Source organism: Squalius cephalus, assembly GCF_949319135.1.
Source record: "Squalius cephalus genome assembly, chromosome: 13".
NCBI classification, from domain to species: Eukaryota; Metazoa; Chordata; class Actinopteri; order Cypriniformes; family Leuciscidae; genus Squalius; species Squalius cephalus.
In genome coordinates this window covers 13,868,317-13,887,592 of record NC_137134.1, presented here as the reverse complement: position 1 = coordinate 13,887,592, position 19,276 = coordinate 13,868,317, and the positions used below count along the sequence as shown (strand labels likewise).

The following is a 19,276-nucleotide window of genomic DNA, read 5'->3' as shown; positions in this document are numbered from 1 at the left end:
GACCAAGTAAACAAACAAAGCAGGCATGCTGCAATGCTGCTCTGTTTCCACTTGAGGTTTAGACAGCCGTGAGAACTGAGATACATAAACTTACAGGTTTTGGAAAAACACTGCACTCGGTTAACAGTAAAACCTCCACTCTAGACAAAGGTGAGAGTCTTTAGCTGTGCCCAAGCCAGTGGAACATGTTTATGGTTTTGGTTTAGCACTTCAGTTATGTTCAGTTAAAAACACCACTGCATAGTGTTACTTTTGTACTTAACAAATTGCAATATATATATATATATATATATATATATATATATATATATATATATATATATATATATATATATATATATATATATATTACTGTACTGTATACAAACCTAATAGACATTTTGTTATACATAATACTATGGGTTATGCCAGGCCATTTCCAATAAACCAGTTTAGACTACTTTTTTTCTCTCTCTTTTTTTTTAGTTTAATTATTGATTTACAATGAATCTGGAAATGGTGCTTAATGTATGTCTGTGTTCACTTCATAAAGTCATAAACGCCAATCAATATGAATATCAATATGGAAATGATTTAATATAACATTGAAATTTCATTAACTTGTCTTTGTTATTAAAGTAAAATGCTGTTTACATTAAGTATAGGAAAATGCCTACTATTACTATAGGGACTGTAGTAATACCAGCTAAAGAACTTTTTTGTAGATTATTAAAGTGACATTCTCAAACACACAAAAACATACACACAAAAAAAAAAATATTTATTCAAAATGAAGCAGCTTTATAATAAAGGTAGATTATAACTGAAAGGCTGGACTGTGTTCTGAGAATAAATGTGTTTTCCTAAATGTTTCCTAAAGTTTTCACGTGGGATTTAAATATTATTTTATATTAATTATATATTATTTATATATTGTGAAACTAATTGTTAAGTTCATGTAGATCTAAGAATGGAAAGTGTTAAAGGCAGTCATATCAATATAATTTTGAGCATGAGTCAAAATTAAGTACATTTAAAGGGATAGTTCACCCAAAAATGGAAATTGTCATCATTTATCCACCCTCAAGTTTTTCCAAACCAGTATGAGTTTCTTTCTTCTGCTGAACACAAAAGAAGATATTTTGTTTATGTCGGTAACCAAACAGTTGATGGTAGCCATTGACTACTATAGTAGGAAAAAAAAATAAGTCAATGGCTACCGTCAACTGTCTGGTTACCGACATTCTTCAAAATGTTCAGCTGAAGAAAGAAACTCATACAGGTTTGGAATAACTTCACTGTAAAAAAAGATTAGTTGACTCAACTTAACTAAGTCAAGTCATCTTGTTGCTTTGACTGAGTTAATTTGAGTCAACTTATAGTCATCTGTTTACTCAACTTCCTGTATCAAGTAAGTTGGACTTTAAAATATTATTTGAGATAACTTTCAGAGATGTTGGTTGAATTTATTTGATCAAGTTACTACAACTGTGAATCAAGTTGGCTAAACATGGAATACATAATTGATACAACTCGCGATTTGTTGACTCAACTTTCTGTATCAAGTAATGTAGACTGGAAAACATTACTTGAGAGAACTAAAAGATGTTGGTATAACTTGTTTTATCAAGTTAGGGCAACATTTTTTTTTTTTTTCTCATGCTCTATTGCCAAGTTACTTGAGTTTACAGAAATTGCTAGATTTAAAAAATTTAAGCAAACTAATATCTACAAAAAATCTACATGAGAATTGGCCAGTCAAACTTAAATATTAACACATGAAAAACACATGAAAAAATAGCTGAAAAGTAAAAGATGAAATTATATAAAAAGTAAGAGATGAAAGAGATGAAATCCAATTCAATAAGGACCTTTATTAAAAAAAATTTCATGTTTGCTCTACAACAAAAAATACAAATTAGTGTCTGCAAGTGACATTTCCTTCACAGAGAGCAATAGACATCTGTTAGAACATAAAAACAAACTGTTGTGACCCACAGAAGGGCTTTACATTTATTTCCACTTACTACATTTGTATTGCTTGTGTGAGTGTGTGTGTGTGTGTGTGCTTGTGTGGGTGTATGTGCGTGAGTGTGTGTGTGTGTGTGAGTTAGTGAGCGTGTTTTGTGTGTGTCTGTGCGTGTGTGTGTGCTTGTGTGGGTGTATGTGCGTGAGTGTGTGTGTGTGTGTGTGAGTTAGTGAGCGTGTTTTGTGTGTGTGTGCTTGTGTGGGTGTATGTGTGTGAGTGTGTGTATGTGTATGTGTGAGTTAGTGAGCGTGTGTGTGTGTGTGTGTGTGTGTGTGTGCTTGTATGTGCATGAGTGTGTGAGAGTTAGTGAGCGTGTCTGTGTGTGAGTGTGTGCGTGTTTGTGTGTGAGAGTGAGTTAATGAGTGTGCGTGTGTGTGTGAGTGAGTGTGCTTGTGTGGGTGAATGCGTGATTTTTTGTGTGTGTGAGAGTAAGTGAGCGTGTGTGTGAGAGTAAGTGTGTGTGTGTGTGAGAGAGAGAGTTAGTGAGCGTGTCTTTGCGTGTGTGTGAGTGAGTGTGTGCATGAATGTGGGTGTGTGTGTGTTAGTGAGCGTGCGTGTGTGTGTGTGTGAGAGAGTTAGTAAGTGTCTTTGCGTGTGTGTGTGTGTGTGTGTGTGAGTGAGTGTGTGCATGAATGTGGGTGTGTGTGTGTGTGAAAGAAAGTGTGTGTGTGTGTGTGTGTGTGTGTGAAAGAAAGTGTGTGTGTGTGTGTTATTGTATGTGCATGAGTGTGTGAGAGTTAGTGAGCATGTCTGTGCGTGTGTGTGTGCAGAAACATCCTCCTGAGCCATCCCTCTAACTGAGCAGTTTATTCTTTAGAGAGTGGACCCTGGGAGTGCACATCTCAGACCCGATTCCCATGAACAGGCGCTGAATCACCTCAAAAGTATATTTTCATCTCTTTTGGATAGTCAAGGTTCAGCATGTACAAGCAGGCCCATCAGGTTCACAAAAGTGTTGGGTACATCACCAAGATGATGCATGACAATCTTTTCCTCAATGACAATGGCAACATTGTTGTAGGAAACTGAAGGCTCTTTCACATCTTCAACGACCAAAAGGATTTGATGAAGTCCTCCCCAGGATCTGCTGGCTTCATGCAAAAACAAACAAAAAACAAAAAGGTGCCTGTGCTTTAGACATGTTTTGCTATATAGTGTATCCACATAGAGGATGCCTGAAATGATGTGTAACCATGCCCATTGTGAACTAGTTTTTGTATCATTAAACAACATTTTGCTGCTTACCTCACATCTCTTCAATGTAGAAGGATTTTCCTTCATGTACCATGGCAGTCCCTGCAAAGCTGCTGCTCTCTTCCTTTGGTTTGATGCCTGCAAAAACACAATACGTGAATTCAGTTGATATCAGACCTCTGATTTTTGTCAACCCTCAAATGACGGAAATTGAGCTTTCAGTTCAAAGAGGTAACTTGAACTCTGGCCTTCTCTCCATCTACTCCCATCTTACAGAGCCATTTTCTTATTTATCCAGTCTGTATCAAATGCCTATTAGAGATGTGACGTGATAATATTCTCCCACCGGTTAATCGACTCGTGACAACACCGGTATTACCGGTTTCATCGTGGGGGTGGGGGGTGTTAGAGTGATGTAATATTTTTTTTTTTTACATGGCGTCAATTCATCATTCGTATTGAGTTTGATTGACATGCGATCTGACCAATCAAATTCCACCATTTTTGTGCGACAAAGCAGTCAGAAGAGTTATTGATAAACTTCGGTGGATTTGAACTTGGCTTTAACTGAGGCAATCTGTCACGACACATTAAAGAGCCAAAAAACGGTAGGCCTATTTTATTTTTGTCTGACTGACCAAATTTGAGAGTTGAGACTTTGTTTCATTGTTCAAGGCCGAAAAGAGAACTCGATACTGACGCGCGTATTTTCCGTGTGTGTGTGTGTGTGTGCGCGCGTGTAATAGGCAGGACTTCCAGCGCGGTCTCTTGTTTTGTCGCGCTTGAATGGTTGAGCGTGATCATACAACGCTAGTCAACTGTGACAGAAAATACAGATACTGCGTAATTGCTTTAAAAAAAAATTTTGCGGTGGGCAAGTGATGAAACCAGTGTTGCGACTGAACACCGTGTAACACCAGTAACTCCGACTATCGTGCCAAGCCTAATGCCTATCCAAGTACATTAATTAGAGGAGGTTTACTGTCTGTCATAATCTACATCCTGGTCCCTCTCCTCAGTGGGGTTGCACAATTAATGTGGACCACAACTACAACAAATATGCACTTACATCCTTGTCGAGAATCTCCATTAAGGATGTCATGTCTTGAACTTCCTCGAAGCGCTTCAACCGGAATAACTAAAGAAGTTTATGCAGATGGCTGTCCAGACCCTCATAGAATTTATTGATGTCCATTGAAGTGAGCCTGGTGAATTCCTTGGCGATCTATGTGGAGAAGTAACATTACAGTTTTAGTTCAAGTTAAAAGTCACCTAAATGTTCACATTTCAGCACTACAACTGACATGTTGTCAGACATGTGACGTACAGCGGAGACCTGTCTCAAGGTGCATATTTCATTAATATTAACTTCAACCTCAACGATCTGTGTCCTCAGATGGGCAGATTGGCTTGTGTGACAGGTTATTGAGTTTTATTAATGTTTACATCAGACTGATATGTCAGTGCTTTGTTAAGTTGTCAAGATAATTCATACATGCTAAGTAACAAGGCTGTAAGTTTAACAAATCAGTATGTACTACTATGATTTAAGTAGTTAAATAAAAATATGTAATTCATATCAGTTCAAGCATTAGGCTATTTCATATCATAATATATAGGAGTGGCCAACAGGAAATATCAATTTATGTTTAATGTGTCAAATATTCTGTTAGTCATAACAGAGCAAGTTATTGCTTGCGTCTGTTGATTAAAAAAAGATGATATATTTTCATATTCTGGGTCACATCATAAGTCATCAAATTACAGTCATAAGTTGAATTGTTGAGGGTGTTTTTTACTGTTATCAAATGTAAAAATGGGTCACGTTTGACCCTCAACATTATTTAAGCGTTACATAAATGTTACTTAAACAATTTTTAATTTTACTCCCAAATATTTCACTTAAGGAGCACATGTGCTCAAAGGGCATAGAGCCCTGCAATATACACAATACAACATTACTACTTTGCAATGACTAAGAAAAAATGTACACATTTTACCTGTCTTTCAGTAAAAAGGGCAGGCCATTTCACTCTCATTTCGGCCACAGGTGGCTCCTCTTCAACGATCATCGGTCTTCTCAGTGCATATGTGGCATTCATTGCATCATCGATGTAGGCCAGGTTTCTTTAAAAATAAACAATGGACAAATAACTTTAATTGATTTGTTGATTGAGTGCGAGCAAAGCTTCTTGTACGAGTCGCTACGTCACGTAAATTGACCCGGGTATAATGTTCCCACTGTTCACACATTTTTCCATAATAATGAGGACAGGTCTCGCACCGTTTCACTTGTATAAGAGTATATTATCGGTGCCGAATACTTGTTAATGTCGAATATGATGCTCAACCCTACATTAAATACTTGCTGTGACACTGATCCGGCGCTAACATGCTAACGTATTTCCAAAAAACGAACGAACATGAAATATTCATCACAGGTTATGTTTATGGATCATTTGAGACGGAGAGACATTAGACGACGAATGCACATTACATTTGAACTAAGTTAAAACAATTTTAAATGTACTTACTTGGACGGCTCGGCTCCGAGGAAAAAAGATGGCGGTCAGCTCGGATTTTCCAGAGTTGATCATGGCGCGTGACGTCACTGCGGGCGCATGCGTGTTGGTTGAAATGTCCACCTTGACCTATTTTCTGAAGTGAACTGAACGGATTATTATGAGTTTTTAATGAGTTTCCGCGCTTTTTTCAAGTTGAAGTTGTTGTAACTCTTCTTGCTGTGTTGTAATGGGCAATGAGTTCTCTCAACTTGACAACAATAGTCCCTCTGACTAAAAGCCCAAATCATTTTTAACAGTGTTGAGAGTGAGAGTTTTTTTTTAAGGGGGGTAAACTATCCCTTTAAAGTAAAAGAATGAGCTGCCATTCATTTGCGAGCACATTTATTCTTCTTATTTGAATACTTAAATATACTCAGATTTCTCAATATAAAATGCATTAAAAAAAATAAAAAAAACATCAGACACACAAAAAAAAAAAAAAAAAAAAAAAAAAAGAGAACAGAAGAAAAAAAGAGAAGAAAAAAACCCTGAGTGCTGAGTTAAAGAAAAGTACGTTGACAAGCCACAAAATTTCACAACAGAAGACTTTATCATCTCATGGTCATATAACTGATTTTGTTTTTCTTTTTTATAAAGATTATTTTATACAGGCATTAATTGAAACATCTTGACAAAATAAACAGTCCCCTTTATTAAATAAATTGTTAAATAAATTTACTTCTTAGTCCAAAAGCATGGAAACCAAGCAGGCTTCATAAAAATAATGAATAATGTGCACACACTCCATACTGAGATCAAAGTATGCTAGAAAAAGAAAGAAATATCCACTTCAGCAACTACCACAAACTTACCAGATACAGATTAAGACAAAAGTTGGTTAAACTTTATTTTAAATGGAGGGGACATAGTTACATTGTACTTACTAAAATAAGTACTGAGTAATATTAAGTAACTACGCAAACTTGGTATCGTGCTACCATTAGGGTTAGTTACTTGTAGTTATGCATAATTTATTGTTATTACTATAGTAAATACACAGTAATGTTTAACCACATCACCTTAAAATAAAGCGTTACCCAAAAGTCTTCCAACTGACAAAGAGAAGTAGACTAACTAGTATACATAAAAGTTCCTAAACACTCATGTCATCTGCAACAGGGTTCAAGCATTTTGATTCCACCAATCTACACATTATTACAGTTTTGCTGGATGTACACACAAGGAAAAATATAAAACTATAGCTGTCAATTTAATCAAATAATTGTGATCATTCTCATGACTTCCAAGCAGTCTTTAGAAAGCAGAATGAAATATTAATAATAATAATATCAAATTTAGTTGATTTTGATTTTTTTTTTTTTCAGTAACTTTTTTCTGAACTTTTCCTCTGACCCAAGTTTCAAAACCCCTGATCTAAAATTATTTTTAGAAGTTTCAGAGTGAACAAAGTGAACAAGATAGGTATAGATCAGTCATGCTCGTGTGTTCATGACTTCGGCAGGTTTAGAGCTGCATATGTGCTGTTGATTTGGCTGGAGCGAATATTTCTACGCAGCTTGGAAAAATCCATTGTGGCGTACTGAAAGAGAAATATCAGCAATTCCAGCTACAGTTGACCAAAATGACATAAATCCTTAATTATTTAAGTTTATTCTTACTTGTAAGTCGTGCTCTTCAATGACTCGCGTCTGCTGTAGATCAGTGTTGAGTTGTGATTGTTCTGCTGATCTTCTGTTTCCAACAACAAAAACCTTTACCAGTCCTAAAAATGGAACAGTGAATTCAGGTTACATTATTCTGTCTTAATAATAATGAAATAGTCAAAAGCCTAAATAAATAATATTTACATATTGAATTAACTTCAGCTGCCTATGGAGAAAAGCATGATATGAATATTTTTACAAATGGCTGAAAATCTCTCACCGATCAGCACAATGATCAGAAGCCCGTTCATCAGAGCAGATATGATGGTAATAATGTGCCATTGTGTCTGATTCTGATCAATAAACTCCAGCACTGTCTGATTGTGACACTCAATTGTGTGATTGTGACACTCAGTTAGTTGAGTTGATTCTGTAAAGAAAGTGTTCAGTCTCTTACAGTAAAAAAATAAAGATTTAAAGCACTGAGAATTATGATAATAAATTGTTATTTATTAATATAATTGTGTTTTTCATATCTAAAAATGTATAATGGCAAGTATGAATGTAAGCAGTGATCATTAGTGAGTCTTGATCACTGAAAAAGTAAATGAACTCACCGGTGAAGTGCAGTCTGGTGCTGTTGCTGAGTTTTGGAGGTGTGCCTGTTTTCATACAGTAATAAACTCCTAATTCATCAGCAGTCACATTATTAATAACCAAACGATGTTTAAATATCACAGAATATTTCTTTATGAATGCATTATTTAAGTAAAAAGGTGATTTTGGTGGTAGGAATGATCGTAGAATCACTGTTGGAGGATCTGGTGTTTTCAGTAAAATCCAATAAACCTCATTTTCATCAAGATCACAGTTTATGGTCACATTTGATCCCAAATCAGTGAGTTGATCTGAGACTGCAGCTCGACAACAGATTAACACATCTATAAGATAATAATAATAAAAAAAGTTAGATTACCCACATAAAACCCTGACGCATAACATCGATTTTTTTATTTAATTTGAATAAGTTTACAAAGCCTGTATATATAGCCATATCATATAATAAACTCACAGAGCTGAAGCTGAATGATCTTCATGTTGTTCTTGATTAAAACACCTCAATATGATTCTTCTTCTCTCCACACAACATTAAGATGAATCTACTGCAGCTCTGAAGCAAAAGACAGGAAGACAAAAAACCTTCCACATCAAGCAGAGGAAGTCAAAGTCAAACTCGCTCTGACCACACTTTTTTCAACATCTAATGCTCTTATTGTCATCACCACTTTATTAATAAACTTAAAGGGATAGTATGTCCAAAACTGAAAGTTCTGTCATAATTTACTCACCCTAAAGTTGTTCTAAACCTGTATAAATGTCTTTCTTCTGTTGAACGAAGAAGACATTTTAAAGAATGTTGTAATCAAACAGTTGATGGGCCCCATTTACTTCCATAGTAGAAAAAAATAAAATAAAAAAATAAGTCAATGGGGTCCATCAACTGTTTGGTTAATGACATTCTTCACAATATCACAATAAAACAGAAGAAAGAAACTCATACAGGTTTAGAACAACTTGAGGGTGAGTAAATGATGACACAATTTTCATTGGGTGAACTATCCCTTTAAAGGGATGGTTCAGAGTAAAATCAACCTAGGGTCCTTTGCACCATGACCTCGAGCCAAACAGAGCCAGACCTCGAGCTAACCCGGACGTCGAGGTCACTTCAGTGAGTTGAGAAAAGCATGTAAAAGTCCTGACAGAAAGCGATGCATAAGGATGTAGTGTAACGACAAATTATTATTTTTTCGAAGTGTTGACAACTTAGTGTTAACTAATAATTGTTATAAACTGGTACCAACCAAATATTAGTGCATTCCTGGAACTGGGCGTTGTTACACTACATCCTATGCATCGCTTTCTGCCAGGACTTTTACGGGCTTTTCCCAAATCACGGAAGTGACCTTGACGTCCGGGTTAGCGGTAGCATGAGTCATCAGGCAAGTGTTATTTAAATAAACTCCTGATGTACTTACAAACTTTCCAACGCCTCATTTTATGAGTACAGAACCTGTTTGTACTACTGTAGAAGTTTGGTACCATTCTGGGCATTATTAGTGGGGTAATTTACGAGATACAAATTTGGATCCGTTAGCGCCTGCACTAAGCCATCCGACTGATATCTGGGGGGGGGGTTGGCTAGAGGTCATGGTGCAAAGGACCCTAAGTTGATTTTACTCTGAACCATCCCTTTAAGCATGTTTTTATATTTGATCACGTTACAGGTTTTCTCAGTTGCTTTGGTAAATTTCTCAGAACACAATTTAAATTCTCAAAATTATTGTCCAACTTCCACATCATCTAGTCACTTATGCACAGCATAAAAGCAATTTAACATTATTTTTTAACAAATTGCCAATGATTTGGAACATGCCTGCAAATGATGTACAATTGCTACACTGTAATTTTTCATACAGTGCTGCATGTACAGTTGTAATGTCAGGCTCCGGTCATATGGGTTGGTCTTGTTCTTAGTTTGGTGAGGCTACACGTCAGTTTTCATTTATACTTCTGCGTTGTTTTTATTTATTTTTTATTTAACCTTTATTTAACCAGGAAAGTCCCATTGAGGTTAAAAACCTCTTTTTCAAGGGAGTCCTGGCCAAGAGGCAGCAAAAACACAATCAATTACATTTATAAAAGTTATACAACACAAATAATTAAAAACATTTACAATTTAAACAGGTCATTTCCGGTTCTCTCAATCTGGACTTAAAAGCATTTAAGGAAATAAGTTCAGATAATTTCAAGTCTTTTTGCAAAAAGTTCCATGCAGAAGGAGCGGAGTAGACAAAAGCCCTTTTTCCCAGTTCTGTACGGGCAAATGGAACAAAGAGCAGCAAGTGATCATTTGATCGCAATGAATAAGAACCAACACTTCTCCATGTAATTAAACTACAGATGTAGGATGGCAACAGACCAAGCATGGCCTTATAGATAAAAATATGCCAGTGCCCTGATCTCCTGTTGGACAACGATGGCCATCCCACTCTGGAATATAATTCACAATGATGGGTCAAGTTTTTACAATTCGTAATAAATCTCAGAGACGCATGATAAACAGTGTCAATCTTATGCAGACATTGTGATGAAGCGGTCCTATACACCAGGTCTCCATAATCTAAGACAGATAAAAATGTTGCAGTGACTAGCTGCTTTTTTGCTTTAAAAGAAAAACAAAATTTATTTCGAAAGAAAAAGGACAGTTTAAGTTTGAGTTTCTTCACGAGGTTGTCTATATGAGGCTTAAAAGTGAGAGCATCATCAAGCCAGATACCAAGGTACTTATAAGAATGAACCAACTCTATGACATTTCCAGACAAAGTGAACACAGGAGGAGGAGCTTGAGAAACCTTCTTAGTATTACTAAACAGCATCAGTTTGGTCTTATCAGCATTGAGAACCAGCTTAAGCTGCATAAGCGTGCGTTGAACCACATCAAAAGCTTTCTGCAAAGACTCAACCGCTTTAGCTGGGGATGATCCAAAACAATAAATAATCGTGTCATCAGCATAGAAATGCATATTAGCATCCGACACATTTTGGCCTAATTCATTTATATACATAATAAACAAGAGAGGACCTAATATTGAGCCTTGTGGCACCCCCTTGTGGACCTTCACTAATGCAGAACATAAACCATCACATTTAATACACTGAGTCCTGTCACTCAGATAATTCATGAACCAGAAAACTACACAATCAGACAATCCCAGACAAAGAAGCCTATGCTTTAGAACAGCATGGTCCACTGTGTCAAAAGCTTTCGACAGATCAAGAAAAAGTGATGCACAGAATTGCTTTCTATCAAGAGCGACAAGTATGTCATTAATTACTTTTGTAACAGCAGTAATGGTACTGTGCTTTTTCCTGAAGCCTGATTGCAGTTTAGAAAGGAGTTCATTTGAGTATAAAAACTCTTTTATTTGGTCTGAAACAAGGGATTCTAAAATTTTTGACAAAACACACAAATTAGATATAGGCCGATAGTTAGTTAAAACTGCTGGATCACCTCCTTTAAACAAGGGAGTAACAAAAGCTGACTTCCAAACTGATGGTATTTCATTGTTTTGAATTGACAGATTAAAAAGAATTGTAAGGGTACTTCTGCGTTGTTGTCCGCGTCGACGTGCAATTACACATGCAGACCACTAGTAGGCAGTGTCCACGGGCATGTTGATGGTGTAACCCACAGTATCAAGGCAAATGCCAAAGATGAAGCAGCTTGTTGTGTATGTTGTTGAAGAAGCAGCAGCAGTGATGGCGGCAAATAGACAGCGACTTTTGTTGAAGCTTGAGTTGTTACATATCGAAGTACAGATAATTTATTACATTTTTTTTTTTTGACCTGAGGGAGGGGTTCTAGCAGACCAATTACAGTGCTTGCGGTCCAAGTAGAATTGACATGTTGTTACATTTTTGGAGAGGTGCACATCAGGCTACGCCATAGGCTAGGCATGCTACACACAGCCTACAATGTGGCTACGGCGTGAGTTTGATGCAGAAGTATATGGGCACGGCACAGAGCAAGAGAAGCAGCGCAGAGCCGCAGGAGTCACGTGACAAGAGTGATACGCAGTGATTGACAGGACGATGCCAGAAGCAAAAGCACAAGAGAATTTTTTTTATAAAAGTGGCATTTCTTTTTTTTAATAGAAGTGAATTTGTCTATGTTTCATAGTTATAACTAAGCATTCGTTTTGAAGTGAGGGAAAAATCCAAAGACCTTTCATTTATTTGTTACAACCAAGCAGCAACCTTCCGGTCTCTCTCTTGAAACCAACAGGGAAGTGACTTAAACTGCAATTCATCGACTGGCCGCTAGAGACAGGCTCAAAAAGAGAGTCAATCCCATATATTCCCCACATTAAAATGCCCAACTTTACAGCAGAAAAAAAGTATGTTTACAGCCTGGTGCAAAAAGTTGTTTTGGTGCAGCCAAGTTGGCGACGGTCAGCTCTGCCCACTTTAGGCTTCAAAAATGCTCTTCAGAAACCTACGGGTGACATCACAGACACTACGTCCATATTTTTTTTTACAGTCTATGGTTATGGGTAACGCAATCTTGTTCATTTTGTTAATAAAAGTTATATGTGTAACAAGCAAGTTTGTCATTATACTATGTTTTCATTAAGAATAATATTGAATCAACATTAAACATTCGTTTTGTTCCAAGAATGTTAAAGATCAAAATATGTGCTACAGGTCCCGAGCATCATTGACAAATATCTTTTCTTGTAAAATATGCTGTGTTATCGGTAACACCGGTGTTGTCAAAAGGTTATTAATTAAACAATCACGTAAACACAGGTAATATGGAGGCCTGTAATCAAAGCACAATCTCCAAACACAACTGCAGGCTGCAGGGTGACAGCACATAAAATCAACTCATGGACCTATCAGCCACAATAAATATATTTACAATCAAGAAATATATAATTGTCTTACCTTATTGCATGCATGCATGTACATCTCTGAATGTGGCATTTCTCTCCTGGTTGACGCTGATGAAGTCCTGCATGAGGGAATCAATGTCCAAACTGTCTTATATATCTCCATGAACATACATCAGAGGGTGGAAAAAGGTCCTCTCTGATAAAGGAGCTGAGATGGGGAGACCCTATTTTAACGATCTAAGCGAATGGTCTAAAGCATACGGCGCATACGGCACGGTCAGGGTGTAACATAAATGACATACAAATTCTTCATGTTTACCCATAGCTATTGTTCGGATGCACCATCTTGTTGGACATATGTCCAGTAAGGTAACTTTCTCATCGCAGCCAAACATGAACTCATAGAGATCCTTGCGTTTTGCTGATTCACAGATACAGCTACACCTTGAACAAAGTTAAATTAATCTGCGATAAGACCCACCTCATGCAAAGCCTCCTGAAGAACTAGGTCAAGAAAATGGTTGGCAGAGTGGATGAAGAGGGACTCTGGGAGAACTGTCCTGACATGTTATAAGCTCCTTCTAAACAATATCCATGGAGATGCTCAATTGGTATGCTCATTCTGAGAAATATATATTTGATGCACCTGAACAGAGTCTCTTCGCTGCTGTTGGGAGCACTGTAAAATCCAAGGAATTCAGAGTGGAATATCCAAGTTCTTGTCCACATACTGCAGTGTCAATGAGAACTGCTTTATTGTACTCTAGTCTGTGGTCTTTGGTAGTTTGAAACAGCTTGCCAAAGCGAACTTTCAGGAAAAGTTTGTTCCGGCTGATAAACACATTTTAATTATCATTGGCCCATGGCAATAGTTAGGTGTGGCTCAGTGCCTCCTCTTTCTTTGATGTGGAAATCTTCTCATGTTCATGTGGAGCTTCCATGGATCATATTTGTTGGTCCGGCACATCCCACATATTCTCAACCTGAGTGAGATTTGGAGGCCAGTACAGCACCTTGAGCTCTTTGTCATTTTCCTCAAACCATTCCTGACCAATTTTTGCAGTGTGCCAGCGAGGGTGCATTATCCTGCTAAAAGAGGCCACTGCAATCAGGGAACACCATTGTCATGTATGTCAACACATGTGTGTGGTCTGCAAGAATCTTTAGGTGGGTAGTACGTGTCAAAGTAACATCCACATGAATGCCAGAACCCAAGGTTTCCCAGCAGAACATTGCCTTGGTCGCCCATAACCCCTGATAGGCAGGACATCCTGTCACTCACATAAGATCACAGCAAAAGCAAACAACAATCAAATCGGTCCAATCAGTTCCCGATGGACAAAATCAAGCCCGCCATGATCCCGGCCTACATTTTTTCTTGTTTGAGAAGCCGTTTTACTCGGATACACATCACAATAGGAAAGAAAAGACAACAACTTCTATTTTATCCCGACTTTAAGGGGATTTCACATTACTGCTGTCAGATTCAGCATTACCTGAATGACACATTGCTTGTCTGTTGACCTTGTAAGATGATGTTCAAGTTCCTAGTTTCTTCCTGAATGAAGCTGTCTTTTTTAAGTGAAATGGTTGAATGAATGGTATAACAGAGAACTTCAACCCTGCTACTGGGGACCCACTGTCCTGCAGAGTTTTGCCCAACCCCTAATCAAACACACCTGAACAGGCTAATCAAGCTCTTCAGGCAAAGCCACTAGAAGTCAAGCCTGCAAGTTTTATCAAAAAAAGTGTAATGGCTAAAGCTAAAGCTAATGTTCCAGCTTTGGCGGTAAGCAGGGAATGAGACAAGGCCTTTATAGACAATCTCTGCTTCAGGATAGCTTGAAAATCATATGCAGGTGTGCTGAAGCAGGTTGGATAAACAGTAGAGTGGCGGTGCATCCCAATTCAACTATCCATCCTAAATAATATTTGGAAAATAGATTTAGTACATCCCAAATCAAAGTATGATGAAATGAGTATTCCAAAGATATCCGGATGGTCTACTTTTCCTGATCAGAATCCGGAGTGCAAATCGATGCACACTAATGGCTAATATTGCCCACAACCATGGTTCGAATTACGTGGGAGCCAGTGTGAGCTGAGCTCCCATAGAGAGAGGATGAGCTCCCATGAAAGCAGTAAAATCATACACCTGTAGGGGTCTCTAAAAATCATCAGCACCATTATTTTAAATTAGAAATAAAGCACTATTTCCTTCAGACTACTGTAGCGTGACTTAAAAGATAGGACAAGATGCCAAACACATGGATCTCGCGGGATCTCGGATCGCCATCACACTACATGCTTCGCTTTCTGCCAGGACTTTTACTGACTTTTCTCAACTCACAGAAGTGACGTCAACGTCCAATCTAGCAGTAGCATAACCCATCAGGCAAGAGTTATTTTAACATAGGCATAATTTGCGGGTGGGACATGTCCCCAACACTTTTTGCTAAGGTCAATATTGTCCCCACCACTTTTGAAACATTTCACGGCACTAATATACCAATACAAATAAAACATCTTCAGTTAACTAGCAGAACATTCATTTAGTTCGTTTGTTAAATAAGAGGCGATCTAGCGCTGAAATGTGTTGTTTTTTAAATCAAGTGATCAAAGTGCTCGTTGCAGCTGCGATCAGTGGCGCAGATACTGTGTCTCTTGTGGCTCGCGCACAGTCTTCACTCGGACGCGCGCTTCAATCCGTTGTGGAAACTCTCTATTCGTTCCGGTGAAATTACAAAACAAAATGCACACAAAAGTGTCCTTGCTTGATATACAACCACTGATAAACATAATCGGATTTGATGAGAAAAAAAAAACCTATATGAGTGCGGATTAGAACTCAGAACCTCTGACACGCTTGCCGAAAGTTCTACCACTGGACCACTCAAGTACACGCATAAATAGGTCGGATCTATTTATTTATTCACTGCTAACAACATATATTAGGCCTCATTAAACGACAAATTAAACCAAATGTACTATTTAAATTGAATTGTGTTACCAACGCTTTTTTATTAAACATTCTTATTTATTTACATTATTAAGCTACATCGTGCCTGCTCATAGGCTACTTTTTTTCTTTTTTTTTTAAAGAGACCCCCACAAAGATGAAATCATAATTCGAACCCTGCCCACAACCCATTGTGAGTTGGATGAGGATTTGATTAGAGCTACATGCACGAATAAAAAGTGTTAACCCTCATCCTTCCCTCAGGTCACCTTGACCTGAAACTCAAAATTGAGTGTTCATCTGAGTGATTTAAGACCTTAGGACTTTTGTCGCACTTGAACCACAAATACAAAAAATAATAATAATAATAATTTGAGGAGTTTACGTATTTGTAATAAAAAATTTAACAAATCCTTCCCTTGTGGTTCAATTTGACCCCCTTATAATGATTGGAGTGCGAGGGATGCTTCAGTATACATAGAAAACCCTAAAAATTGCTCAAAATTAAAACAAAAAATTCTAAAACTTTTCCAAAAATTTTGATAACGTCTACATGTGTATCTGAATGTACTGAATAGATAAACTCAAGAACTGACTTTAGGACCCAAGAGGAACAGCTAATTTGCTCCATAGAGATAATGTATAAGGCCACCTAGTGGCAAGAGTCATATATATATAATTACTATTTCATTTAAAAAAAAATTTTAATGTTAATGTAAAGAGGTAAGCAGAGACACCCAAATTGACCCAATGTGAGATATTTTGAGCTGAGTTAAGCTGGTTAGGCATGTTTTGGAGAGTTATTTTGAATTTAATTTGAAAGAATGTGCTTAAATTACCCTATATTATTTATTGATAAAATAAAGCAATTTAAAGGTAAATAAAAAAATTTAAATACAAAAATATTATAAAAATATATAAGTATAATTTTAGGGCTAATTGGGTCATTTTGACGCGTGAGGGAAGGATGATTAAACCACTACAAGCATGACGGATGTGCGAGTCTGACGGTTAAAGAGGAACTGAAACGAAATAGGAAGTAAAGGTGATATAACAGATGTGTTATCATTGTTATTTGTGGTAGGACACTTAAAACTGCTGAAGTAGTTACAAGGGGGGGAAACAGTGATGTTAGTTTGTTGTTTTATTACTAGGGCGCAGCCATCTTGAGCTTCAATGGTCCGTGACGTCACTGGCATGATAGGCTACAGCTCCAGCAAAATGGCATCTCAAGAGCATAACAGATCGAGAGGGGGGTCTTGTTGCATTCCAAAATTTGTGATCTGCCCAACAAGCGAATATAACTCCGATGCCATCAAGGACTGAATAACCTGTTTGCAAAATGACTGTGGCATAAATGTGACCACGGCGTGTCCTGTAAACAAGTTCCACTCACCCCTTAGTTGTTATCTTGATGTTCACCTTCACCGTAGATCACATTGCTAAATTAATCCGACATTGAGGATGCTATCCAATATAAGCATATCCATCGACGACACCCGTAAGATATGTTAGTAGAGAGGTTTATATACAGCGGTTTGAGTGAATAATTTTCAGTATCTAACTTGACAAAAAGTTAGATCGCTCATAAATGTACTTACTCGCTCATAAATACAGTCCCTTGCTGCCACCTGCTGACGAAACAATGTTACCTGCACTGAAATCTTTGAAAATCCCCACCATTGACACAACTTATATTTTTAATTTCTAATAAACTAGTTTCCACCATTGGACTCCAATGGATAAGTAATTTAAAAGAAGAATAGTAGCTTATCTCTCTCTCTTATATAAGTTTGCCTGGACTGGACTGAATTTCTGGAATTTTTTTTTTTTTACTATTATTATTACAAAACAACTAAATTTGTTATAGATCAGTTATTTTATTTAGGCATATTTAATAATTTTTAATAGCTTATGTAGCCTAGTTATGCTTACCACGATCAAGTAGCCTATGTATTTGTAGACCAATTTTTCAGTCTTGCTGCATCAGTTTCTGCTGTTCATGAACAAAATTTGAAAGGCAAATGCATGGAAAATCCAGACAAATACGTGTTGTTTTCAGTTCTCTATCTTTCCCTTTCATTTTCTCTGTTCATGAATGACGATGTAACTGGAATCTCTGCATTCTTGTGCTGCTCATGCAATGATAATAAACTGAAGTCAAAATAGTGTATTGAGACAAAATGTCAGCAGGAATATATAAAACATCGAGAGAAAGGTTACACTTGAGGATCAGGATCCAGAACACGGTCTCTCCGAAGTTTATGAAAAGAAGCTTTACTCTCATACTAGTGTAAGTCTGAGTACATTTACTCATCATTTGATTTATTGCTGCTATTTTCATTCAAATGAGATAAATAACATCCAACTCTTCTCTTTTATAATGTATAATGTAGAGATATCAGGAAACAAACAAATGTCCAAACTATTTTTCCAAAGACTTTATTCACAATACCAAACCAATTGAAACATTGGAGTTAACTTGACCAACCAAAACAATATTATTCTTATCTCAATTATAATAAATTTATTTTATTTTATACAGCATCCTCCCAATTAATTTTAAATGTATAATTAATAGAAGACATCTGAGAAGATTAAGATCTTTTTCTAACTCCAGATTTTTGCAATATGATGTCTCTTATTTTTCAACAAAAAATAAACATAAAACACTGGTCAATAGCTTTGAAAGTCAGAACATGAACAAAAAGTAGAATAAGCCAGATAAGAGTGGGTTTAGAAAGCAAAATCTGCCTTCGAGAGAAGACATGTGACCACATAATTAGTTCCTGTTCTTTACATAATAGGAGAAAAGTTGTCAAAACATCTACTCCTCATATTCTTAGAAATGACAATATCCAGAAGTGATTTATTCTTCAATTGACTTTTTTTAAGGCAATTGGGAAAAAAAAATTGCTCAAAAGAATGAAATGCTTTATAAATGTAATGACATAGCCTATGCTGGGGAAGAGAAGCCTTCATAATACTTTCTATGAAAACTTGAAACTCAAAATGAAAAGTTTTAGTTAGAAAACAATCTGTATAATTCAGAAGGAAACTGTCCACTCCTGGAAATGTGTTGAGTAAGCCCCATTCACACCACCAGCGACTCGCTGGTCTCTATACTGTGAAGTCACTCGAGGGCATTCCCAGTGCTGTCAATCTAATGTTATTGGTAGACTGCACGTCTAGCCATATAGAAAATACTATCACAAGTGATATGAAGAGTTCAGATGCAAAAGCCTCTAGTGCCATTTGAAATTTTCTTCTAGAATTGATCAAACTTGTATATTTAAGTTCAGTAACTTCACTTAAATGGCAATTAAGATTACCTATTAATTGTCATTTAAGTGAAATTATTGAACTTAAATATATGAGCTTGATAAAAATGATCATTCTAGAAGAAAATTTCAGATGGCACTTAGAGGCTTTTGCATCTGAACTCTTCATATATAAAACTAAGATATCATTCTAATTTGATTAGGAATCAA

At 36.8% G+C, this 19,276-nt stretch overlaps 1 protein-coding gene across 1 annotated transcript; it reads right to left on the bottom strand.

Annotated features, from left to right (window-relative positions):
* Positions 1 to 2,674: 2,674 nt before the first annotated feature.
* LOC307169375 (uncharacterized protein) lies at positions 2,675 to 8,716 on the bottom strand. Its single transcript, XM_079889988.1, has 5 exons — positions 8,443 to 8,716; positions 7,988 to 8,311; positions 7,651 to 7,800; positions 7,386 to 7,489; positions 2,675 to 7,306 (listed from the first exon to the last, which is right to left on the bottom strand). The coding sequence occupies exons 1-5, from the start codon at positions 8,465 to 8,467 to the stop codon at positions 7,214 to 7,216; spliced, it is 696 nt and encodes a 231-aa protein (XP_079746114.1). The 5' UTR covers positions 8,468 to 8,716; the 3' UTR covers positions 2,675 to 7,213.
* Between the last annotated feature and the right edge of the window lie 10,560 nt (positions 8,717 to 19,276).